This window comes from Tachysurus vachellii, chromosome 23 (genome assembly GCF_030014155.1).
Source record: "Tachysurus vachellii isolate PV-2020 chromosome 23, HZAU_Pvac_v1, whole genome shotgun sequence".
NCBI lineage: Eukaryota > Metazoa > Chordata > Actinopteri > Siluriformes > Bagridae > Tachysurus > Tachysurus vachellii.
The window spans coordinates 6,092,044-6,119,138 of NC_083482.1; the positions used below are offsets into that span (position 1 = coordinate 6,092,044).

A 27,095-nucleotide genomic window follows, 5' to 3' on the forward strand; every position below is an offset into this window, starting at 1 on the left:
TGTGGATAGTAAGGTGTACAGGCGAGGCGATGGGAGAGAATGCAACAGTGATGTGAACATCAGTGGAATATTTTTTTCCAAGCATACACAGCCTTCAGTGGAGATACACACCAGAACTAACATCAGGACAAAGGTAACATTTAAAAAAAAATGTGTGTGTTTGTGTGTGTGTCTATGTGTTAAGTAGGCTGGATGATACAGGTTTTTAAACCAGATAAAACATATCACAGACTTTAGACCTTTGCTTGGAGGCGAGGAGAGGAGAGAAGAGGAGAGGAGAGGGAGAAATGGACAAGAGGAGAGAACACTGAGAAACAAAAAGAAAGAAGTAGAGGAAAGAGAAAATGGGGAAAGTAGAAGAGACATAAGCCAGAGAAAAAAGAGCAAACATGAGGAAACAGGAGAACGATTAGTATGAAAGGAAATATGTGGTCATATGAGAGAGATAAAGATGAAGTAAGAGTGAATTAGAAAGGATGCATAAAGAAGAAGAGAGAGGAGGAAAGAAAGTGGAGGGAGCGTGAGAGATTAAGAAAAGGGTAATAGGAATGTAAATTAGAAGAGAAAAAATTGGAAAGAAGGGGAGGACAGGAGATGAGGTCAAGAGAAGCAAGAATTAAGAGTAGATAAGAGGAGAAAAGTGGAAGGAGAAGTAGAAGAAAGAGCAGGAGAAGACAAAAATGGTAAGGAAAGGGCAGGATAGAACAGAGTGAGAGAAGAGCTGAGAAAAGAAACAAAAAGGGATATTTATTTATCTGGACAATTATAACAGATTGAGAAGGACCTGTGGAAGCACACAGACGATATTGCTGTTCTCTCTTGCCTCACACACTCACATTCTCTCTGTCTCTCTCAAACAAACAAACTATCTCTCTCTCTCTCGCTCTCTCTCTCACACACACACACACACACACACACACAACCACACACACAAATCTGCTGCTTCCATGTTACACTAGAGACATGATCATGTACAGGTATGATATGAGCTACAATTGTGGTTGGTAGTATGCACACTACCATACATATATACACACATCTTATATACACACACAGCTCATATACTCACTCACAGAGCTCATATACACACTCACAGAGCTCATACAAACACAGAGCTCACATACACACACAGTGCTCATATACACACACACAGTGCTCTTTTTTCCAACACAGAATCCTGCTTGTGTTTAATCACATGCTAAATGATGATTATGAGACTATACAGAATATGGCTATAAGTTTGTGGAGACCTGACAATCACACCTAAATGTAAGTCTTTAGCAAATTCACACTCACACTCTCTCTCACCAATACTGACAGCCACATTTTAGTCAAAATTAATAAGAACCCAGGCCGTTATTGCAGTAAAAAGAAACCCACTCAATATTGTTGGCCATGGTTTTGGAATAGGATGGCTAGCAGGAACATTGTGATGTGATGGTCAGGTATCCATATACCTTACTCACTGGCCATGTTATTATAAATGCCTGTACACCTGCTCAATCATGCAGCAACTTAATCAAACGGTCATATGGCAGCAATGCAATGCATAAAGTCATGTAGATACCATGAAAAGTATCTCAGACAGACAGACATGTTAAACCTTGATGTAGATGGGCTAAAACAGAAGAAGACCACATCCGACTTATTCTGAGGTTACTTCATTACATATAAATTAGCAACATAAGGGCTTCCATCAGTAGGTATTAGTGAACTACAAGTAAAGGATTCGACATTTTAACTGTCTAGTTTTGATGGGCCTGTGCCGACTATAACCTCAGATTCCTGTTCTTGGTTGCCAGAAGTGTAACCTGATGTATGTTTCTATTGGTGTGTCCCAGCCACCACAAGGTTTAACATTTCATTGTGTATTCTAAGATGCTTGTCTGCTCACCATGGTTGTAAAGAGTGATTATATGAACTATGTCTTCCTATCAGCTCAAAACAGTTAAAACAGGCATTCTCCTCTGACCTAAAAGGCATTCCCAAGCCATTTCCACTCACAGAACTGACACTCAATTAATGCTTTTGTTTTTGCAAAACTCTAAAGAAACTCTAGAGACAGTTGTGCAGAAAAATCTCAGGTGGTCAGCAGTTTCTGGAACACTCAAATAAATTGTGAACATTGTGACCAAAAGCTCTTGAGCTATATCTGTCTGATTTACTGTAATATTGATTAAACTGGCCAGGAGATGCATATATACTATGTTTTCATTGAAATGTGTAACGTCCTTCATTAGCTGTGCAAGCAAAGTGCTTCCGAGACTTGAGGAGGTGAAACCAACAGATATACAAACATGGCTGAGGATGGAAGAGCTGTTGTTAAAACTTTGCATTCATTCCAAGGGATTTCAAAGTGCTAAAAATGTAGATGAGCTCTTTCTATTTAAGCTTCCTCACTTCACAGCTCCCATAAAAAGGGATGTCATTAATATGTCTATTGTTGATATTTCTGGCCACTGGAGGAGAGAAATCCTTCTTTATAAATGGTATAATGCTCAGCCAGACTCTTCTTGCTTTCCCTGATGTACAGCTGATTGCATTTCTTGAAGGGAGAGACAGTAAACAACTCCTATGGTGATTCATGAGGAGTGATGAGTGATTAAAAACTGATCCTTTAGGGCCTTTAGAGTCTCTTACTGGCTGTGTTAATAAATTTGCATGTGGAACTTTCAGAATGATTACATGCTGGATTACCATAGATTGTGTCAGACAGATCATTTAATTCACTTTTGACAAGCATGTCTTTTTTGTCCAGTCTGCAAAAGATGAGCAACATTGTATACCCAGGGTTATTCTTTACTTTAGACACATTTTGTACCTTATAAGTAATACAATATCAACATGATCAAGTGATCAAGCTTCCACAGCTGACAAGTTCCTCTACACACACTTAATACTAACAACTATACCACCTAAATACGTAGCCAGGACTATAAAAATGCACATTTATTTGAACTGTGCTTATTTTATGATTACCGGACCGTAACTGTTGCTAGCTTAATTATACAAATATCACTAGCTGATCAACAAATGTTAGTAAAATGTAAACTGTTCCATTTAAAAGGTCAATGTTTCATTTTTTTAAGCTGTGAACATAAATCTTGGGGTCTGAGTTTGAGCAAGGGAACTTGTAGCAATGACAAATGGTACAAAAGTATTCAGAAATAGAGCAGACCCAGGGGTGTTAATTTGTCTCTAAACTGATACAGAGGAAATAACTTCACAATACTGTGTATAAAGGCAATAGGAAATGTTCTCCACAGAGGCTGCAGGTAGATATATTGATGGATAGCTTACAACTTTACACTCATCTGGAATTCTAATTCGAATGCCTTGTTTTTGCAATGCGGTTTAAGATAAAATGGGAGTTGTGTCCAGCTTTTTTTTTTTATGACCCAACAATGTCAACTTAGTACACCGCAGTGTACTTATTGACAAAGGGCTCGACTGTTTTCCATAGTAGCAGGTGCTCTTATTTAAAAAAAATAATAAAACACAGAAAATTTGGGAACAGAAAGACAGAAAGAGAAACGCACAGTCAAAATAAGCATTAGATGCTGGAAGAGGTTATCCTCTCTGTAGACTAACAATTCACCTAAAGCTACTAAAGCTGCATATAAATATACAAACATACTAGTAGTACACCATTATATTATTGACAATATAATCATAAAAATCTTCCTGTGACCGTTATCTATGCTACTGCCAGATATCTTGTCACTCCACCATTTCTACTTTTCCATCGTGCTTGGTTTACTTTCTACTGCTTTCTCTCTTCAAGCAACGCTTTTAACTTTTTATTGCACATAGGGAAGATAATCAGTGTCACATCTGCTGCTGACTTGTTAGCTGTTTTGTAGACATTTTTTAATACAAATAACGTGTACAGCATTGTATAATCTGAACTATTCAAACAAATAATACTCTACATCAGAAGGAATATCATATAGAGACAGTGAAGAGTAAAACAGGTCTCCTTGGACATAATTTATTAAATAAAACATGATACAAGCACAAAGATATGTTTGATAAGGTGCTGTAGGAAACATAAGTGGATGTGTTTCATCATACAAATCTGCTGAGCAAGCATGAACAGTGAGATGCATTATAAGCAATAACAATAAGCAATTTAACAATGCATTATAAGCATATAAGGCCACATCTGCATGAAATCAAATTTTTAAGAATGGCGTTCTCAAAATAAATTTACAGATATTCTTAAAAAATGTTTTTGTTTTTTTCTTTTTCCGAAATCTTCATTGTACTTTAAGAGTTATTAAGTGCCTTGCTGCAGAGTTTGTGGATTTCAGAGTATTACTTTGTCCTTGTGGTTTGGTTTTTGCTAGAAAATGGTCCCATTAGCAATTGGGCCTTCCAGATTCAGGTAAGTTTATACAACAATTATTTGAAACTCCTTGACTGCACATAATCTGTGAATTTCAAGTTATCTGACTCACAGCTCATTTTTACCAATAACGTCTACATGAATCAGCATAATCTGTTCTGAAATATGGCTGCTGCAACTCAGTTGTATTTATAGCTCCACACAGATACACTAAAAATTCTCACAAATATTTTTTAGAGTTTTATAGTTAAGAATTTAAAATCAGACTATCCTCCGAATGTCTCAGTGAGCTTTCTTGCTTATTGGGGATCTAAATCTACCTCTTTATTTCTGTAAAGATGTTCTGTGAGATTTGTTAAAAGGGCTACACAAATAAAACTGAAGTTTTTCAGAAGTTTCAGAGTGATGAGTTTAAAAAAAAGTAGCTCACATACTAGGATAATATAGGTTTCCAGAGATAACATTGTTTTGCTCTGGCACGTAAGCATGCTCAATGAAGGAAGAAGCATTTTAGATGTAAATACAAGACATTTTCTTTTAAATCAGTGTTTTGTGACCTGATATTCCTTGAAACCAAGCTTCTCTTGGAGACATTAAATTCTCAGTCAGTCATTCTGTCCTGATTTAACTGCTGTGCTGAGAGTAATGTGTTGCGCTCTGAATACAAGGAGTATAAGTGAGAACATTTGAAAGATAGCTGAAATTGTGCTCTACTTAGCAGTTATTGAAAGTTTTGCTAATAAATGAAAAATTTATTTGCCATTTTGCAGCTAGAACTTGGTATTTCCCTTTGCTCTTATCACATGCCACTTTGAGTTAGTATGAGCCCACTACTTAGTGTTAGGTCATTACAAACCTGTCTGAAACTTCACTTGGGTTGTTGACGCTTCCACTATATGTGGATGACTGCAGCCATTGGCTAATACAAACCTACGCCTTGTGTGACTTAATGTGTTGGTTATAAACAGGAATGATCTTAATCACCACCAAACTGCACTAGGTACCGATATTATGTTTTCTCAACGAGCCCTAATTTCAAAATATAATAAAACCCCACACACTTCTACCCCAGCTATCTGCTCATTTGTATTCAATTATTTCTTATTTTTAGATACCATGCCTATACATTGCATATACTGTATATCCAATAACACTGGGCCACAGATTCCAGATATTTCTCAGATAACAATACAGAGCCTCTCCACAATTATGAGAGTTTTCACAGCCAACTGAGATCTTTCACAAATACAGCATTTAAGAGGCTGCAGCTATGGAGGTGTATTATTATCGTATTAGACAGGTGATGTAGGAACATTATAATTATACAGCTGAAGCTTTAATCCTGTAATGATAGGGACGGCTGGACAAATTCCTTATATTAAGACAGAAGAACACAGAAGAAAGGAATAAAAAGGAAAATAGGAGTAGGGTGTATAAATAGACAGGAATTGTCCTCTCTTGTGTTCCTTGGATAAATTTTCTCAATCGACTATCATGAAGAAAAAATACAAATACAAATCTAATCCTTTAGAAGTTAGAAAATGCGTAACCATACATACATGTATTATGTGTGTTGGACCAAACTCCATGTAGCCTACATATCCAATAAAAATTAAACATATATTTAAACCCACTTGCACACAATGCCTCTAAAATTAGCTAGTTTCTTAAAATAGAGTTCTGTCAGTATATTCCCTGGACAGACAGGTTGACAAATTCAACATCCAAAGCAATCATTTATGACAGGAGCTGTCATGCAGGGACAAATCACTGATGCAGAGATGAAGAAAAAAAAACAAGCACTCCTCAATTCTATTCATTTATTTATTATTTTAAATAAATGAAAGCTGATTTTCCAATTTATGAAATGATGACGACCTATTGACATTTCTGGGAAAGAAATCAGCTGATGTTGGATGAGTGTTTATGAGTTAAGATGAGCTGCAAATAATACAGAGATGTTTGTGAGACGCTGACATTTTCAGAGCCGTCTGCAGTGTCCTCTATACAACATGACCCAAGTCTCCTGAGTAAAGACCACAGCACATATACAGCCCTCTCTCTCTCTCTCTCTCTCTCTCTCTCTCTCTCTCACACACACACACACACACACAATTCAGTTTATCTTATACCACCTTTCTTACTTGTGACAAGCATTTAAAGAACAAGAACAGAGTAAAGTAGAGAAGAGACTGCAGACTTTGTACCAGTTTTTCTACTTCACAAACACAAACGCTTCAAAAGGTGACACTCAAAAATGAGGATTGATTATTTTACAGCATTCAGCAAACACTCCTTATCCAAAGAAACTTACATTTTTTCTCATTTTACACATCTGAGCAATTGACTATAGTATTGAATATAGTATTACCTGTAAATTCCAAAAATATCCATAGAAATCAAAAGCAACACCAATTAAGAACTGAAGGTCCATCCGCAATTAACCACAAACAAACAGCAGTATAAAACAGCAAGCCACTGGACTGACACTGATTTACTAAGATTGACCAAAATTCCATATGAACAGCACAAATTTGTGTGTAGAGGCTGTCTGCAGTTATTGTTGTGGTGATTTGGAAATAATCATTACAAAGTCCTTGATAGGTATTCTCTGAATTGCAGGTCTATACGTTCACCGGCTACTTTAATGTGAACAACTGTATAGCTGAGTATTCACACAACTAGCAACTCATCAATAAGCCAATCATGTTTCAGCAAAGCAACACAAAAAGGTTTAGCAAAACCGCTGAAGACATCTTTATTTGTTTAGATTCTTTGTCTACCGTTGCCTCAGATTCCTGTTACTGGCTGACAGAATTGAATTTGATGTGGTCTTCTGTTATAGTTTATATCTTGCACATTATGAGATGCCTTTCTGCTCACAGTGGCTGTAAAAATGGGTATTGGTCTAATTGTAGCTAAAACTATTTTGGCCACTCTACTCTCTCATCAACAGTGTGTTTTTGCTCTCAGATCTGAAACTTAAAGGATGTTTTTTGCAAAATTTTTTGCATGATTGCAATTGTAAATGTAATATCTAGAGACTGTTGTTCATGAAAATCTCATATAACTCAAATAAGTCCATCTGGCACCAACAGGCATGCCATGGTCAAATTCATTAAGATCACATATTAACCCAATACAGATGTTTGGTGTGAAGCTCTTGATCTGTATCTCCATGATTTTTTACACTATGCTGCTGCCACATCTTTGGCTAATTGAATAATGTATGAATAATCTAGTGTCCAAGTGGTTCTTTTATTGAGATTTATTGAGTGCCTGTTAGTTAAAAAGAAAACTAACTATATGAATAAATTACCAAAAAAGTTAAAAAAAAAAAAAAAAAAAAATGCTGTGGCTAAAATTAAAAGCACAATCAGGCTGGTCACTTGTCCAGACCTGATAAGACCAATATTATTATGATCATAATTTCAGTATCATGGTCATAATTTAGAGACATTTTCTCATTAACAACGTTTGTTGTTGAATGGCAGAAATAGGCTTCAGGAAATATACCAGCATATTAATGTGCACACACAAAGAGGTTATTGAAGTGACTTTCAGGCTGTCGCACATAACATTGTGGGTTCTTATGTAATTTAAAGTGTCCCAAGAGCCTTTGCGGGAAATGAACACATTTAAGCAAAATGTTCCAAAAATGTAATGTAATGTTATATTATATTATATTATATTATATTATATTATATTATATTATATTATATTATATTATATTATATTACATTACATTACATTACATTATATTATATTATATTACATTACATTATATTATATTATAACTGATTATTATTATAGATTTTTCAGACAGCCTTTGACAATAAAAGAATGTATTGAAATCATTCTTATGGTTGGATCAGGAGGCTAGGATGAATGTCGTGATCAAAAGTTGAGAGAAACCAGAGGATTTAAAGGGTGTTTTCATTCTAAATAAAGTGTAACTTTGCTAAAAATGTATTTGTATGAACTTCATGTCCTGTTAGGTAGAAACAGCTGAAATTGCATTATTAGGTATAGACAGGCAACAAGCCTTGCTTCCATATATAAATCTATACAACTCTGCCTCTATGTAAAACTAAACCAATATAAGGGTTTCATGAATCATGAAGTGCTCATCAAAGCCTTAATGTGTTGAAGGAATCCAGTTATTTCAGCAAACAATGAGCAAACTGTCCCCCATGTTCCTGCAGGAAATCCAGGGGGTAGACAGAAACCATGGCAACAGCACTACACAATTATTATTATTATATAGTTCACTCTAATAGATCAACATCTGGAGCAAAGAGCTACGGGAAAGCCATATGCATCAGTGTTCCCACAACAACAGTTGACAGTTAAGCTACCAGAAATGTCTAATGAATTTGTGGATAAAGATTATGTCCATTATTATTTATTCATGTATACGATGGGAATACTCCTAAATCTGTATGATCACAAAAATAAATAGAATTCAAGAATATATCAAAATTAATCACACGTAATTTGAGGTTTGTGCCGTCTTACATCATAGCAGTTACTGTCAAAGCTCCAGCATTTATGTCTGCTGATATTTCTCTCACAGTGGCACAAAGCTTGCAGATACAGCTAAACATCTCAGCAGTGGTGGGCTGTCAGGACCAGCAGGGCCTTCTCAGCTGGGACCAGCTCTACAGATATTGCTAGGCTTTTGTTGAAGGACAACACATCTGAATTGTTGCAAGCATTAGATACAGAAAAATCCACCAATCAAATTTTGACGTTTAATGACAGCATGTCTTCTGGGTCTAGTGGCGTGCCCAGCGCTACCCCTAATGTCTCTCGTAAATTTCCAACGTATGAGCGTGAAATTCAGTTTCGTGTATTTTAAAGCAAATGACATCCATTCCTATCTGTTGCAGATAAATCCGATCTTGTTGCCGATCTACTGAAAACGGCTTTTTCAAGGCGCACTTTTACAGACAAAAGAGAAATAGTTGAGAAAGGAAGACCTACACCGAAACTGGATTCACTAACAAAGGCCGGCAAAGGTTTTGTGCGCCATTTTAAAGATTGCAATTAAGAGCGCTATGATTGGCTAACAGCTGGCACCCAGCACAAGTTATTTTGTTGGCCGTGTTTACTTTTTAATACGAGTAAATGATTGGAATGACATGGAATGATTCTGGCTTTGACAGTCTGAACAGCTTCACGAAGGCAGCTCTTAAACACCAAGGCTCAGAGTGCCATATAATGTTAATGTTAATGCCATATAATGTTAATGTGACACTATGCACACAGTGTGCATAGGGGGATTACATTTATTGATACATGAAGGGAAATGTATTCTGAAATCAACCCACCCTTACCTAGCATACTGTTTTAGGCTAATTGTTGATCAGCTGTCATGTTGCTGAGTGCCTGTATGTGCAGCCGAATATGCGCATTATTTCCATATGGCTGCGTTAGCTGTAACAGATGAGTATGTATGTGGTTTACATGCTTACTGAAAGCCATGACTGAAACCCCACGGCATGCCACTGCATCTGAGTGATAAAGAGCACTGACTCTAGTTGATAAATACTGTTGCAAACAAATTGTTTAAATACATTTCAAAGTGTGGCATTTGCCACTGCACAAATTAAGCTTGCCTATAAATGCACATATCCAGAGGGAATTCAAGGCTGTGTTCCAAACAGCTCATTGCTCCATAAGATAAATGCACAATTAGTAGCGAAACAAATTAGTATTTGTGCTGACAAACCATTTAGTATAGTATGCAGTATTGAATATCACCCAAGGATTCACAACCACAAAACACAGAGCAATAAATAAACACAGTAGATGCCCCAGATGGCTTGCTCTCACCTGATATAACTGAGATTGCCTGAGAAATATGTATATAACTATACATATTTCTCAGTTTCGCACCAACTTATTAATCAAATATTGTTCAGCAAGAAGGAAGACTCCATCATGAATCGACAAAAAGGATATGTACACATACGAGGTTCTTCCCTAAATTGTTGCCACAAAGTTGGTAAGACACAATTGTCTAGAATGTCATTTCTTTTTAGCATTAAAATTTCCTTACACTGAACAATAACGATAACTGAAATCTTTTCCAGCATGACAGTGGCACTTGTGCTCAAAGTGAGGTCTATAATGATGTTGTTTACCAATGTTGGTGCGGACAAACTTGAGTGGAATGGCTTCAAATCTACTGGAAAGCCGTACCTGAAGAGTTGAGACTGTTATAGCTGATTGGCTGCTGTCTCTCAACTACTTGGCTTCTGTTGCTGGGATGTGATGTTTGATGCATCTATCCTGACACCTCTGACACAGGGCTGATTTTGAATTATAATTTCATGTTGACAAAAATAAATAACGTTCTCCTTACAAACCTCTTTACCTTAGCAACCTCTGAAAAGGTTCTACATTTTTCTAAGTTGAATATATTGAATATATAGTCAACAATACTTTATGACTGCAAACACTGTATACATCTGTTATATCTCTTGTTTAATGTGGACAGTTTTTGTACTATGTAAGAGCTGCCGATCTTTTTGCCCTGTGTCTTGGGTAAGAGTTTACCACTGTAGAAGAAGCATTTCATTGTATATAAATGATAAATGCTTATAGCATTTGTTATGCACACACGCACACACAAACCTGTTTTTTTGTTGTTGTTTTATCTATCCATGAGTGATAAAATTGGTTGTAGCCCATCTTCTTCAAGATTTGACATTCTGAGATGCTTTTCTGCTCACCATGTTTGTAATGCACGGTTATTTGAATTACTGTAAACTTCCTGTCAGCTCAAACAGTCTGGCCATTTTTCTCTGACCTTCTCTAACACTGCTGTGTACTGGATGTATTTTCCTGTGCACCATTCTGTATAACCCTAACCATAACACTGTTTGATGAAAAATACACATTCACATACAATTCAATCCACCTTTTCTACAGCTATTCAATCCTCAATGTCACAGAGATTAAAATTAAGACTTTTGGAGCTCAGGTTCTGGTAAATATGCCACGATTTCTGAAATATTAACTGCTAGACCAGTTTAAATGCAACCAAGCCTCTATTTCTTGAACTCATCTCTTATACGTAATTAATAAATGATGGGTATATTTGAATGAACTGTGTTTTATATAGTATGTACTACTCATTTTAATAATTGAACTGGGCTGGCTTTTTCTGCTGCACAGACTTGCACACATTGATCGTACTGGAGTAGGAGATAAATAAGATGGCTTGGTTTAAGAGAGAACAGTGATTAGCACTTAATGGACAATGTGTCTAGGAGCATTTTCCCCCTTATACACACTAGGTACAAGTAATTGCAGCTCCAAATATACACTTGCAAAGTGAGGGGGGAAAAAGGTGTAAAAGGTAAATGGTGTTTTTCTGGCAGCTTGGCCTTATAGAATGCAAGTCATCTGGAGCCATAGCATCTGCTACAGCTTTAATCAACATGTTATTAGCCCATTTAGTCGGGATACAATGACAATTGCTTAATCCTGCTTTTATACCTCAAGGGTGGGCAAGGGTGAAAGGATCAGTGACAATGCTGTCTTAGTTTTTGCCATTTGTGAATAAGCATGAATAATAATATAAGCAGTTGAAATCTGTCTATTTTAACAAACCTATTTGTGACAGATTTGCAAATAATTAGATTATGTGAAGCAGAGCATTAACACTGGTACCGAATAGTCTGAAGTCAGCGGTGGATGATGAATTTGAAATACTAATGCTACAAGAATTTACTGGTTTGATCTAACCGAGTAAGTGAGGCCACAGCATTTGTGTAATAAGTCAACTAATCAACAGTATATAAGAACCAAGACTAGTGAGACTATAGTGACTCATACTGAAGACTTAGCCATTTGGACATATTCTTAGATGATTACTTAATTTGCTGTGTAATGGCCTCAAAAATACGTTGTGTTTGAATTACCAGCTGTTAGAAAAATCAGATGGATGGTTTAATTGATGTATGGAGAAACCGGAGATTTCTTTTTATTGCGTATGGTTAGCTAGTTAAGTAATATAAAAGTAATGACTATGTGTTTACCTCTGTCTGTCTCATTGAGATTTGCTTTGAAGAGTCAAGTGCACTAGCTGTCAGGTAAAACAACAAAGCAACAGGCAAACACTCGTTTGTTGTGTAGATTTATGACCTGGAGCCATAATGCTTTTATGGAATTTATGGGAAGATAAAAATCTGTGATACTACTGAACTACCAATAACGGTATGAGAAGCTACATGTTTAGATAACAGAGACTTAATGCAATAAGAGTGTGATATTGTGTCAATCTACTGTAAATTAAAGAATAAGTAAAATTATCCTGCCAATCTACATACACACATAAAACTGTTTATTAAAACAGTGAAGACATGTTAAATATACCAGTCAAAGCAACCTGAGATCATTTTTTTTCATGCTCAGTCTTCTCTTGTCTCTCTCAAGGTAAATTTACCTTGTTATCATAAGTTTGGTTCGAGGATGTAATGTTTTCACACATGTCGACTCGATGCATATCAGATTAGCAGAACCGTGTACGTTAGAACAGGGAAGGCCATAAAATATGCAGAGCAGGGCTATTTCAGGACTAGCATTGGCAACCACTTCCCTGAAAAATAATCTACTTCTGTATGTTGTATTGCTATGGGACACAGGAGTTCTGACACTTTTTTGAAGTATGAAATGTATGAAATGTTACAAGCTTTTAGTATGATGCGTGTCTCTATATAAAGTTCTTATACATTTAAAACTGTTGCTCTGTTCTAAATCAATCAACAATATTTACATGCCATGTTACTACACCATGGAGGAAAGCCAAAGGAATTTCTTCTGGAAATGCAGTTATACCTACGTTACCTAGTACCTACATTATAAACACATATTGAATAATAACTAATAAAAGAATGAAGAAAAGAATAGTGAATGACTAATTTACATTTTAAAATATAGATATATTTTCACAAAGCAGTATAAATGAATACGATAATATTTCTTTATTCTTTGAATAATAGGTAACAGACTATTTTTTTTTTTGCAGAGTATGATGCCAAGATGAGCTGTGCTCAGGCTGAACCAGAGGAGACGCCTGCAAATCCCAGTGAAAACACTAGTCCCAGTGCAAATGCCAATCCAAATGCTATCACTAAGCCTAGCATCTCTGGAAGCCCTATCCCCAGCGCCAATGCACCCTCAAATTCAAGCAATACTTTTAACCTCAGTGTCACAAACACCAGCGATGAGATTGAGTGCAAGATCTGTTACCAACGCTACAACATTCATAGCCGTAAGCCCAAGATACTGGACTGTTTGCACCGTGTTTGTGCCCGATGCCTTAACAAGATCCTGGACATTGGGGACAGCTCGGGCTGCATCTGCTGTCCTTTCTGCCGGCATGAAACAAGAGTTAGTGACTACGAAGTGGCGGCACTACCGGATGACTCGAACATCATGTCATTCCTGGCAGTCCGGGGCAAGTGGTGGAGCTCAGACCACAGCAAAGAGGTGGTGCTGACACCCAAGAGCCTATCATCCAGTGACAGTCCATACCACGATTCTTCTAACTGCCTGGTCATCACCATTATGGAGGTCCAGAGAGATGCACAGCATTCACCCAGTCGCAATGGTAGCTCTGATGACTATGGGGAACACAGCCTGGACTCAGTATCAGTTGCGTCAAATGGTGGCACCATAGACCAGGACGCATTTACCAAGATTTGCAACCACGTACCCCGGATTCTTGTGTGGCTACTGGGCTTCTTCTACTTTGGTTCCTTGCCACTTGGCATATACTTACTGGTGATCCAAAGAGTTACTTTGGGTATTGTATGTGTTAGCCTTGTACCCACCAGCCTTACTGTGTGTCTAGTATATGGATTCTGCCAGTGCCTCTGCCAAGGCATATGTGACTGCTCCAGCAGAAGCTGACTGGACACGACACGACACCCCCGAATGAGAAGAGTGAACAAACTAATAACACAAAGACATCTTCTTATATGTGTTTAGGGCTATCATTCTTATGAAATATTGCACGAGCAAGGGTGCTGTTGTACTGAATATCAAGTAATATAATTGATTATTGTGATAATATAATATTACAGCTATAATGATATTCAGTGTAACAGCAGGATTCTGAGCGTGAAATTAATATAGAGTAACTGACATTTCACACACACACACACACACACTATGGCCAAATATTTTCTTCCTTTTTGCTCCATCAATTAAAATAGTTCCTTAAGACACCACGGCTGAACAAAGCTCTGTAAGAACACACTGGCTGACAACTCATAGAATGTGTAGTAATACTTTAAATAACAAACGATTGCTAAAATTAAAATTTTATGTAATGAACACAAACATGTGGAGTCCAATGTACAGTACACGTGCTTTTGTATTAAAAGTCAGCACTCTTGGAAGGGCACTTCTCCTATCAAATTACTGTTGTATAATAAGCTAAAAATGTAAAGATGTCTCATTACTTAAAAAAACCTATCAGTTGGTGAGGCCTGGTTTATACTTCTGCTTTAAAGTGTATATGCTCCAGACACAGAGTAGGGGTTTATGGCTAAGAGGTGCAATGCTGTCTTCACAAAAGCTAACACTGAGTCATGACTATCTAGGGTGCTGTGAGTCAACCAGCCTTAAGGTAAATACTGATTGGTTGAGGCAGGAGGGTATATCTGGCTGTGTAGTTGAAAACATTGTGACCTTGTAACCCCAATTGTGCCAAGTCTATCAAGGGTTTCACACTAATACTGCCCTAAATCCACATCACATCCAATACTTTCTGTCTTTTATAAGCCGAGGGCATGCTTCCCCAACCCCTTTATAGTCCATTGTGTAGTCCATTGGACATGATATACATAACATCTAACAGTATCTAACAGTCAACGATACTGTAATAAACAATTTCTAGAAATATCAGTTCTGCTGTAGACATTCTTTCTCATATTTGGGGTGGCATCATATATAAAATGTCTCCTGTATGATAGGTCTCTCATTTCCATACAGCTATAAAGTATCTACCTTTTTTCTGTCTTTGCTTTATACATACTTATATGTGCATTATACTGTATCACAGATTTAGTTAGAGGAAACAGTCATGATATTGTGAAATTTGAGAATATAAAGTAAGACAATTATAAAGTATTCATCATTCGGTGATTGCTACAATTGTGGATTTAAACACAAGTCAAATTGAGTTGCTTCAATATATGAATGCTTGCTTGATTTACTTGCTTAATAATTGATGATGACCCAAAACTTTTCAAAACACCAGCTGTCTTATATTTATGGATAGATCTATGAATGCAGGCACCTATATGAGCATATGCACAAATATGTATTTGCAGAAGTATGAACCATGCTTAACATTAAGGATGTGCATTCCTCTAAATACTATATTAAAGCCATAAAGCACATGGTAAATAATCCCTAACATGTCCTGTAGAACACCCTGGCAACTAGTTTATACAAGTATGTTGGCTGAAGTATTCAAGTTTGAGCTTTGTGTTTGTATCCATAACAAGCTTTTTATTTGTGAGTATTGTAGCAAACGTCTGTAGCAATCAGTGAAATGTTATGACTTGTTGAAGAGTGAGGTCAAGGCGACAAAACGACTCACAGGCTTTAGAGCACATAGTAAACTGCAGCCATTCATGGGAAAGAGGTTAAAATAAAGTGGATTTACTTTAAATGGTTGTATGTTGTTTATCAAGAGCCATAATCCATTAATGAGGCTACATTTTATACTGGTGATAGACAAACTGGCAGTTTTCACACTGCCAGATATATTGTATCCTTGCCAAGTCCTTCACACTTTTATTATATTACACGAGTGTCTGTAAATAGGGCCACGGATTCGATGAAGTACACGAAAGGAACACTTAAAGGGATGTGGTGGCTTTTGAGAGGAACACAATACTTAGTTGCAGTGGTCTTTTCTATTAAAGCATCTGTGTTCCTCTATTCTTGTCAGCCAAATGGAATAAAATGACAGGAAACATTGTTCCATCTGTCCTACTGGCACGATGGCCATGCTTGAAGAATTCTCTAAAGAATAGCAAAAGAGGAATATGAAAAACAGACATCTCAAAAGATACAACAATGCACTCAGGACTGATAAAAGGGAACACTATGGTTCTGAAGAGATCTGGCTGGAGGTATATTTGAGAAACACTTCAGCTGAGTAAAGAAGAGGAAAGGAGATAATGGTATCGAAGAGAAACTTTGAAAGAGGAAAGATAAGATTCATTTTAAATCACCTGACATGAAACCTGACTATCAAAAAAACAAGATATATTAATAACTATTTAACATGCTGTCATTCAGATTGGGATAATTGTTTAAATCCTTTTAAAAATTAATTGCTAGCAAAGCATTAGCATTAACTCTACAAGAAATCGCCTTGAAATTCATATTTTGTGTGTAAACAAAAATAAAATGACATGGTAATATTTATTTCATAGTGTCATATTTATGTATATAATCACATCACAATTCTAAAGACACTAGAAAGATTTTTCGGACACAGGACATCGGATTAGATGCATTCATATAATCATATACAATGATTATCGCGGGGGCACGGTGGCTTAGTGGTTAGCATGTTCGCCTCACACCGCCAGGGTCGGGGTTCGATTCCCGCCTCCACCTTGTGTGTGTGGAGTTTGCATGTTCTCCCCGTGCCTCGGGGGTTTCCTCCGGGTACTCCGGTTTCCTCCCCCGGTCCAAATGCATGGTAGGTTGATTGGCATCTCTGGAAAATTGTCCCTAGTGTGTGATTGTGTGAGTGAATGAGAGTGTGTGTGTGCCCTGCGATGGGTTGGCACTCCGTCCAGGGTGTATCCTGCCTCGATGCCCAATGACGCCTGAGATAGGCACAGGCTCCCCGTGACCCGAGGTAGTTCGGATAAGCGGTAGAAGATGAATGAATGAATGAATGAATGAATGATTATCGCAAGGACTGAATAATTAAACTAATAGTAAACTGTGATAATCATGTGATAATTACAATATATTGGAAATAATCTAATAGACTCACAATAGTTTTTTTTATTTCAATGCTTGTTATCTTTTCAGTATTTACCCTTTTGTGCTTAAAGGTGTTGTTCTAACCCCTACTGAGAAAGTCTATTGCTGAGAAAGTTTATTTTACAAAAGCCACTTCTTCTTCTTCAGTCTTTTTCACACTCTTTCGCAACAGTGAGGTCAACACACTCCTTTATCTAAAAACCACCTTGAAAATGTCCTGAAAAAATTTCATTTAAAGCCATATTTATATACACAATCAAATATTTAACATCTTCCTTTCAGTTGTTTTAGGCCAATGTGCTGCATAAATTTTAATAGATGCTGAATAATTTAGAAACAATATTCTTCAAGGTGAGCACTTTCTGTCTGTCTCTTGATCTTTCTCTGCCTCTTATTTCTTTCATTGTTATAAAGTCTCTGGTGACCAGAGATATTTCTTAACCTTAAATATATATGGACACAAACATCCACACACAGCTGACAGAAGCTGACAGTGACATAATTAACACAAGACAGAGATCTAAATTAGTGTGGATTGTACTCCTAATCTTTTTTTGTGTCATTGTCATTGTGCTTAAGAGCATGATTAGCACCAGGGCCGGCCCTGGCCAATTTGCTGCCCTAGGCAAGATTTCACCTGGTGCCCCCGGAATCACAGACAATTGTGTTCCGATCATTTTGTTCATAAACTTACACAGAAACAAACTGCACAGCTTTGTCCTGTTTTTCTTTATTTTGAAAATATTTTGGAAACACACAAACTATATAAAAAAAAAACTATATTACGGAGACCTTTCTTTCCTTGCCTTTCTTACAGCAATAAAATATGTATAATAAATATATAAATAAAATACTTCTCAGGTAATAAAATATATATACATATATATTAATAAAAATAATAATTTGGGCACCCGGGCGCCCCTAGAGGTGGGCGGCGCCATTAGCATTTGCCTATTCTGCCTATGCGCAGGGCCGGCCCTGATTAGCACAAACTAAGTACACGTCTTAGCAAGTGTGCTTGAAGGGCTTTTTGGAAGAAGCAGAGATATTTCAAAGCTAAAACCAACTGCCAGATGATACAGACAAATGCAGATAATGTTATGATGATGACGATGATGAGGATTATTTTTTGTTTGTTTGTTTGTTTATTTATTTAAGTAACATCTGGCATGATTCATTCACAGACACACCTCATTCTCATGCATCAAACACTTATTTTCTTTAAAGGTCATGCAATCCATCACATGCAATCTGTCACATCACGTCTACCCCTGCAAGCACAGGAGGGAGAAAGAGACCAGGAGAGAGACTCAGTAAGACAGAAAAGAAAAAGAAAATTCCCTGCTGAAAAACACACAATGTCAAAACACAGTATGTAATTACAGAACATGATGTCTCAGAGTGCACCCGATCTCGCCACTCTTGTTCCGCCGAACTGCATCTGTTGTATATTTGACACAGTGGATATACTAATGATAGCTGCAGGCTTTGACTGCAAACAAATTTAATCACTGGGAAGCACAAAGGGATCAGAGGAGAAAGAAAAATATATGTGTGTAATAATATAAATATTATGCTTTTTACACACACACACACACACACACACACACACACACAGCCTGCTTGTCTACAGTCTACATCCTAATAGAAGTCTCAGCAGTCAGGCCAGCCAATTCCCTGTACTCCTGCTGTTGCTATAGAGACAGCTTGCATCAGGACCACATGGAGGACACACATCAGCCCTGCAGGGTTTTGAGATACAGTACAGAGTTTACCACACACAGTTTTTTTTTTTTACTGGCATTGTGACCTCCTGTTGATATAATTCTTACTGTAACTGTTTTCATATTTTGGGTCATGTTCTGGACATTCGAGGACCTGTGCAATCATTATGACAACATTGAGTCCTTATTGATTCTCACTAAAATGTGGCTACACAGACAGACACACACAGGCAGGCAGACAGGCAGACAGACAGGCACACACACAAACACACACAAACACACACACAAGACCTGGTGCACTCATTGAGCATGTGAGAATAATTTTCCCTTTACTAAGACTACTTAGCTCATCACACATACTGTGTTTGGGTCCATTTACAACATGCACTGTGTATGGAATGTGAAGTGTAAATTGTGGTTAAAAAAAAATATGTGATGGAAACAATGAAGCACACAGCTGCTAAATAGATGGGAATAAAGATTAAATACAAGTTCTTTTAAAAAGATGATATGTTAATAAATAAAGTGCAGTTTAATTGGCTACATGTAGAAGTTGCTACTCGGTATAAAAGTGTGCATTTTACTCCTATTCCATGTCGACTGTGGAATCTGTAAAATATCTGTAATTGAAAATATCACAAAAGTCCAGTGTTGTTATTAGACATGTATGTGTTCCTTACATACGTGCTTATGAAAAGCAGCACAAGTGAACGAAAATGTGCATCCCAAATCGCATACTTCTGCACTGTTCTACACCAGTAGTTGTATGTGAGTAGTGTGTTCACTGAAAATTATAATAAGAAGTAGTGCACTTCAGATATCGGGACGATGCACTTATTCAACTGAAAAAATGCTGTTTGTAATGTTCAACATTTCATGCACTCAATGCTTGCAGCTATGTTTAAGTAGTGGGGAAGAGTAGGGGCGGGGCTACCAGGCAAAATATAGCTGACAACACTATGGTGAACATCTTACAAATTAATCCATGTTGAGTGATTCTATATTTCAACAATAATTTGAGATAATACAACTCTTCTAAAATTTATGCACTAGACAGTAAATATTGCATAGTGTACAGTACATCAATTGGGACGCAGCTGTAATTAGTACAGATAATACTAATAAGTAGTAGTTTCTCTAAGATCTCGAATTAAACAAGTGTCTAAAGGTGTACCTTCCGCATGCAGACATGCCTTTTGCAATTGCTCTAAACCATGAGTCTTCTGAATAAGATTTAAAGCAAGACATACATGTGGACATCTGGCTCAGTAGAAATAGCATATAGTTTCACTGAAAAATTCTTGGCATATGGTGAGAGAAAAAAGTTTGCTAAAAGCTGTTAATTCTAAGCTATATATATATATTGTCACAACCGGGGATGGAAGGAGGCAGACCCGTACGCAGGATAGCTTCAAATGAAGGGGGTTTAATAAATAAAGAAGACATAGACAAAAATGACGATAAATGAAACAATACTACTGACGACATTTAACAGGAACTAGACATGACGAGGGGTACACGCAACTAATGATCCACGCTGCATTCAGCAACGCGGCTAACTTAAATACAATTAAGACAATGACAACATTAGGAACAGGTGAAGAAACAGGGAGGAGCAGACGAAGGCGGGGCAGACACGTGACAACAACAACAACACATGGCCAAAAGTCCAGGCTGAATCATGACATATATATATATATATATATATATATATATATATATATATATATATATATATATATATATATATATAGATCCCCAGGGTTCTAAAAACATATCGATGATCAAATGTTACAAGCTTTTTTTCCTTGATCTAAAGAGCGACAGCTGATAGTCACTTCTCCTGGGCAAATCTTGGGCATTCAGAAAATGCCAGAGGTTTTTCGAGGTCCAGTCTCTCTATCTCTAGATGATGTGATAGGTCACAAAGAATCACACAAGAAGCTACAAAGCTTTTCACAAAAGGGGTTTGCAAAAGAATAGATTTAAAAAAAAAAAGTTGAAAAAGTTTCTTTTGCCTTGCCCATCTTTCAAGCCTGAAGAAAAAAGCAATTGGAAGAATCAGGTTGTTAATGTTGTCTTGACATGCTATCAGCATTACTGTAAATATGAGTTTCCCCATTAGGAAGCTGCACATGAATGACCGCTCAAGTGGTAATTACTACTTTGATAGTTTCAGAGATGGGGGATGTGGTAGCCTAGTGGTTAAGGTGCTGGACCAAGCTGCCACTGCTGGGCCCCTGAACAAGGCCCAGCATTTAGCAAATAAGGGCATCTGCAAAAAGCTGGAAATGTAAATAAGTATTAAAACCTTTCAATATGGTTAAGGTGAGGAGTGTTTCTGTACTGAATTACAGATTTTGTTCATTTTTCTGAGTGCAGCTAATTGTTAACTCCTATAATTATGGCCATAATGTACATCAGCAGCCATTTGTATTTGTACAGCTTTTGTATAGCATTTAACTAAAATTCCCTTATCATCTGCAAACTAGCTCTCTGAGTAATATGAGTTATGGTGTCAGAAAAAAATCAACAGAAATATGTATGAAGGAACCTGACATCATGCTTGTATCGTGTCCTTTCTGGCAATATAGCATGTGAACACCACATACTCGTAATCACCACTTTAGAAATAAGGTAGAGGGATAATTCTGCTCAGCTTATTACTTCAGTAAAATATTTAATGGAAGTTTATACTTCTTAATGGAAACACTGGCATTTTAGGTCGATAATGTTTGAGCTGCATTAAGAATTTCTTGTTCCAAAGATTTCTTCTTTTAAATCGTTTCATTGCTGTGCACTTTGTTTTGCTCAACCATTTAATTTTGGGATGCTTAATCTCTCTAACAGTTCCAAAAAAGAAAAAAGATTGAATAAAGAAGTGATGCTGCAGAAATCTTCTATAAATTGTCGCTGGTTTATGAGATCTAGCATACAATACAGAGACTGTCGCTGACATAAAGTTCCTCAGCTGTCCACAGTTCAAAAAGATGGATCTCAGGATCATATATTCGCTGGTGAAAAGGAGTAAAAATATGCAGAAGATGCTTGAAAGAACAAAAACAAATAATGTGCAGAAGACTTTTCTGAAGACCTGTGGGCAGATGAACTGCTCAGGACAAATAAAAACAGTCGCTGATCATCCAGGTAACAACAGTGTTAAGAGTCAATTGTGTGTAAAGGTGTGTAAATTCACTTTTTTGTCTTTTAGAGCATATGTAAAAATCTGTTATATGAAATAATTTACTTAAGGCATAGAAATAAAAACAAAATGCAAAATGCATTTTTTTCTATGAATATAATTTTGCAGATTCTGCAAGGCATTATGTAAATTATGACCTAAACCCTAAAACATGATCGATATGATATGGTGAAAATGTGCTGTAATACATGCTCACATTTGTGCAGCACATATTACAATTCCATTTCCTCTGCTTGAATATACAAATCAGTGCAAGTTTAATGCAGTAAAATTGCATGCTTTCTCAATCCGGAATGAATGACATGAAGCCGTTCTTATATCCACGCCCCTGCATCACTGAACATTTAAAGACTCTGATGTTAACAGATGCTGTGAGGTTGATGTAACTCAATATATCCTTTATATAATATTGTATTCAGCTTCCATATTTCATTTAAGGCTTTTTAACTTTTTTTTTTAACCGCACTAATGACAAGCATCATTTTGCTCATTTATTTTACCCTTTTTCATGGTTATAAAAAGCAAATCAAGTTTGAATTAAGAATTTCGTAAGGTTTGGCCTTTTTGGTGGTATCTAGTAATTCATCTGTTATGTAGTGTGATGCTCTGCTTTCCCTATGAGATTAGCAGCAAAGATATTTTACAAGTTCAGATCAGTGTTGTCATCGGTTTGGCCTACTCGGTGTCAGATTCGCACTCCGTCGACTCAACATCATGCTTATGTAAATTACTTTAAAGTCACAAAGTGAGACGTTAGTGCCTAGTGCAGTGTGATGTCTGTTTCTTAATATTACTCTCCTGTGGGTCAGTGGGGTCACCTTCAGCATCCACCCATACAGACCAGCACAACTGACTCACCTTTATATAAGACAGACCGACAGACAAACAGACAGACAGACAGACAGACAGACAGATGGAGAGAGAGAGAGAGAGAGAGAGAGAGAGAGAGAGAGCAAACAGTGAGAGAATGAGTGAGTGTTAGAGAGAGAGATACACAGAGTAAGAAAGAGAGAGAGAGAGAGAGAGAGAGGAAGAGAGAGAGGGAGAGACTCTCTCTCTCTCTCTCTCTCTCTCTCTCACATTAACACACACACACAGTTACTTAAATGCAAATTCATATGTATGTTCAAGTACAGATCACACTTTCCTAGGTTCTGCTCTTATATTATGGAAGGGCAATGTTCTGAAACTGCAGGGTTCCTATTTTGATCATGTCTCAGTACATGACCAGGAAATTTCATAGACTAGATTCAATAACGTAAGCTCTTTAAATGTCAATAAGACACTTAATTCTCCCAAGTGAATAGAAATTAAAATGATCGGATTGGAACATCGAGCTCTATAATCCGAACCATAAACACCTCGTTACATAAATCCTGCTTTTGTGTTTTCAGTAATCAAAATGGCATGCAGAATATTCATGTCATCCATTCTCTAGCATCCATTTTGTCTTCGTAAAGAAAGCAATGTGCACACCACAGGGTCAAACTGCAACAGTATTGATTCATTTACACATCAGCTTAAGCAACACATGGAATTTCAAACAGAAGAAGAGCCTCTGCAGACCACAACAAACTAGTCAAAAGCAGTGTGTGTGGTTGTGTGTGTGTGTGTGTGTCTGTGTGTGTGTGGTGACCATTCACTAGACACATGAATGATAGAAGCTTTATTTATCTAAGCTTCATGTGTGTCCCTGTGTGCATTCCCTCTCACTGTGTGTCTATTTTATTAGTGCTTACAGACAGTGACCAGTTCTTTAAACTCTTGCAGCCTTAAATCTTTTAAAAGCTGAGAGTATTTAATAAAATCATATTCAAACCTGAACGTTAAAGATCCTATGTGCTATTTCTACTACTTATCTAATGAAACCTACTTAGGTAAACAATTCATTTAGGATATAAGTTTGTGTATAAATAGTTTTTAGTTATTTTATAAAGGTGAAGCTTACGGAAGCGTATTGCATTCACTTGATTAAAAAAATCTACTCTGTTTTTCTGAATTAATGACTTAATTATCTCAGAATTATGATAATTTTTCAGGAAAATTTTTTTTTGCTCTGTTTTTCTGAATTAACGAAAATGTAGATTTTCGAAGTCGTTAATTCAGAAAAACAGAGCAAAAAAATTTTTTTCCTGAAAAATTCTCATAATTTTGAGATAATTAAGTCGTTAATTCAGAAAAACAGAGTAGATTTTTTTCCTCAAGTGAATGCAATACGCTTCTGTAGAAGCTTATTCGATCTCCGTTTTTATTTTTTTGCAAAGGAAAAAGAATTTTGGGCTTAAAATTAACCACAAAGTTTCTACAAATGCCAACACCCTGTGACAGAAATGGAGGAAACTTAGCTATAGTCCCACATATTTACAATACTGTACAAACACCCCACAATTTCTCATATCATATCATTCTCCTGTGACTAACATATGCCTGAAGAACACTAGATGGGTTTGTGATTAATGTAGTCATGGTAACCATCAATCGAGAGAAGAATTGGGTAAATAAGGGTACATAAACCTGTGGTACAAGATGCACCAAGGAATTACATTGACCTCCACTACATTCAGCAGCCTTGTATAAGTATGCATTACTTTTTCTCTAATAGCTGTGCATTCAGCATATACACAACTATGGATGGTCGTTTCACTAACCCTGAAAGTTTCCCCACTACTCGGCACTACTCGGCACGGAACCAGTGTTCGGTGGCAAGCTGCAATAGGCTCAACAAGCCCTGCTACCAACCACTGTGTCCAATTAATTGGCACAGCATCTCAAACATGTGCTGGAACATTATACAATTTTGCAGCCAGAGACTTCCTGTGATGTGTTTCTCCACCAATACCTGCCACGGTGGCCAACTGCAGGATCTTTTCCAGACCCATTGGCTTTGTCACATAAGGGCAGTTAGTAGGAGCCGGATCAGAAAGAAAAAAGCTCCAATCACATGTCAGGAATATTGAAAAAATGCTTGAAAAATGCTTAACATTGCTGTATGCATTAAGACAGTGATATTAAAAGGCTTAATTATTAAGGTGTGTTCTAAATTGGGTCCTCCAATATCACTGTCGTAGTCCATTAAGAGACAGAAATCATTCTCTTTATAAAAGATTTCTCTGAGTAAACTTTAGCATTTTGCGTTCAGGTTCTGGGTTCATCGGCTTGCCTTTACATAGTACATTTTATTGATCAAGTTTATACTGTTTGAATGCATCAAGTAACATTATGCATTTTCACATGATGTAAATACTTAAGATAAAAATTATTGTTTTTCCTCTTTGATCATGTTTCCATTGACTTAGCAGTAGATAGTGTTTATAACCAGGTTGGTTCTGGTTGTTGTTCTACTTCATCACACATCACATTATGCATTTTAGAATACAAATAAAGAATTATTTGTGAAATGAAAATGACAGCAAACTAGTCAATTTCAATTCATTTTCTCAATTTCTCAATGTGCATGTGTGAGTGTGTGAGTGTATGAATGTGTGTGTGTGTGTGTGTGTGTGTGTGTGTGTGTGTGTGTGTGTGTGTGTGTGTGTGTGTGTGTGAGTGTGTGAGTGTGAGTGTGCGTGTGAGTGCGTGTGTGTGTGTGTGCGCGGTGCTAGGTCCTGCTCTTACCTTGACCTTTTCCTGAAGTTTTCCAAGGCGAACGGTTCCCTCCAGGATGCGAGTAATGATGCCCTGCTTGTCTTTCTCCAGACATGAGGCCTGAGGTGGGAAACAGTAAACAGGATGGATTACATACTTCAGAAGGAAGGAAAAAAGAACGCTAGGCAGCTTTCAATAAAGACAAATAGCACAAATAATGCAGCTTCAATTGAAGCTCTAGGACCGTGAATCGGATATATTGCTGTTTAATTGCATATCGAGTTACCTAATGAGCAAAAACAAACAAAAACTATCAAGAGTCATTCTGCATTGTTTCTGAGGTAAATTCAAGATGGTTTAATTGCATTAACTAGGATGTCAATAGTAATGATCAAGTACAATCGAATACATTAAGAATAATATGACCTCATTAGCTGTTCAAATCAGATGTATGCTGCCTCTGCAGGAGTGTGTTGGATAGTCAGGTCTGTCTGCAGATCATCTTTGAGGGCATTTAAAAATAAGTGCAGCTCGGAGTTTTTAAGACCCTGGATGGATATATTAGGACTGCCTGACATGATTTATCTTGCATTACAGTCATTCTTTAATCGGTCTCTCCTTTTTTCACTCTTTTAAATTTAGTGCAACAAATACGTTTTAATAAGTTTCTCATAATAATGTTATATTAGTATATAAGACAGAGGACTATTAGTATATTACTAGCAACCCTCTGTCTTAGAGACTTTTCTGCGGTAGAAACAATACTAAAAACAATATTATTGAAACAATAGATCAAGTTTATATAAACCTGTGATGTATAAATCTTTATATAATCCTTTGAACGATAGCGGCTTAACACTGAAAAAACCTCATTGAATATACTTCATTCAAATGCATAAGTTTTTTTTAATGAATCAAAACAAGCCAAGTAATAAATACTTGCTTTAAGTGATATTTAAAACCATTTTTATTAAGAAAGATCTATATGAATTAACACATTTGGTGAAATTCATAACTGTGTCTGAATAATGGGTTTAAATATTTTCAACTGCAGACTTTATTATCACTAATTAGTTACCTGCTATAATTTAATTTGTTCTTATTTGTTTACAGTTAGTCTTGGAGGGAATAAACATCAACCAATACATGAACAATATAACAGACATTAAAAAAAGGTCAGATAATACATATCTTGTCTTAT

The 27,095-nt window shown here is 36.7% G+C and overlaps 2 protein-coding genes across 2 annotated transcripts in view; one reads left to right on the forward strand and one right to left on the reverse strand.

Moving 5' to 3' along the window:
- The window catches only part of cep89 (centrosomal protein 89), a 72,698-nt gene that overhangs the window by 11,788 nt on the left and 33,815 nt on the right, over positions 1–27,095 (reverse strand). Inside the window, exon 18 of the mRNA XM_060859685.1 lies at positions 25,925–26,014. Coding sequence (XP_060715668.1) covers positions 25,925–26,014 — 90 coding nt within the window. The remainder of the gene's footprint in view (positions 1–25,924; positions 26,015–27,095) is intronic.
- zgc:165481 (uncharacterized protein LOC100073327 homolog) lies at positions 13–14,381 on the forward strand. Its single transcript, XM_060859570.1, has 2 exons — positions 13–133; positions 13,389–14,381. Exon 2 carries the CDS (start codon positions 13,403–13,405, stop codon positions 14,273–14,275), a length of 873 nt encoding a protein of 290 aa, XP_060715553.1. The 5' UTR covers positions 13–133; positions 13,389–13,402; the 3' UTR covers positions 14,276–14,381.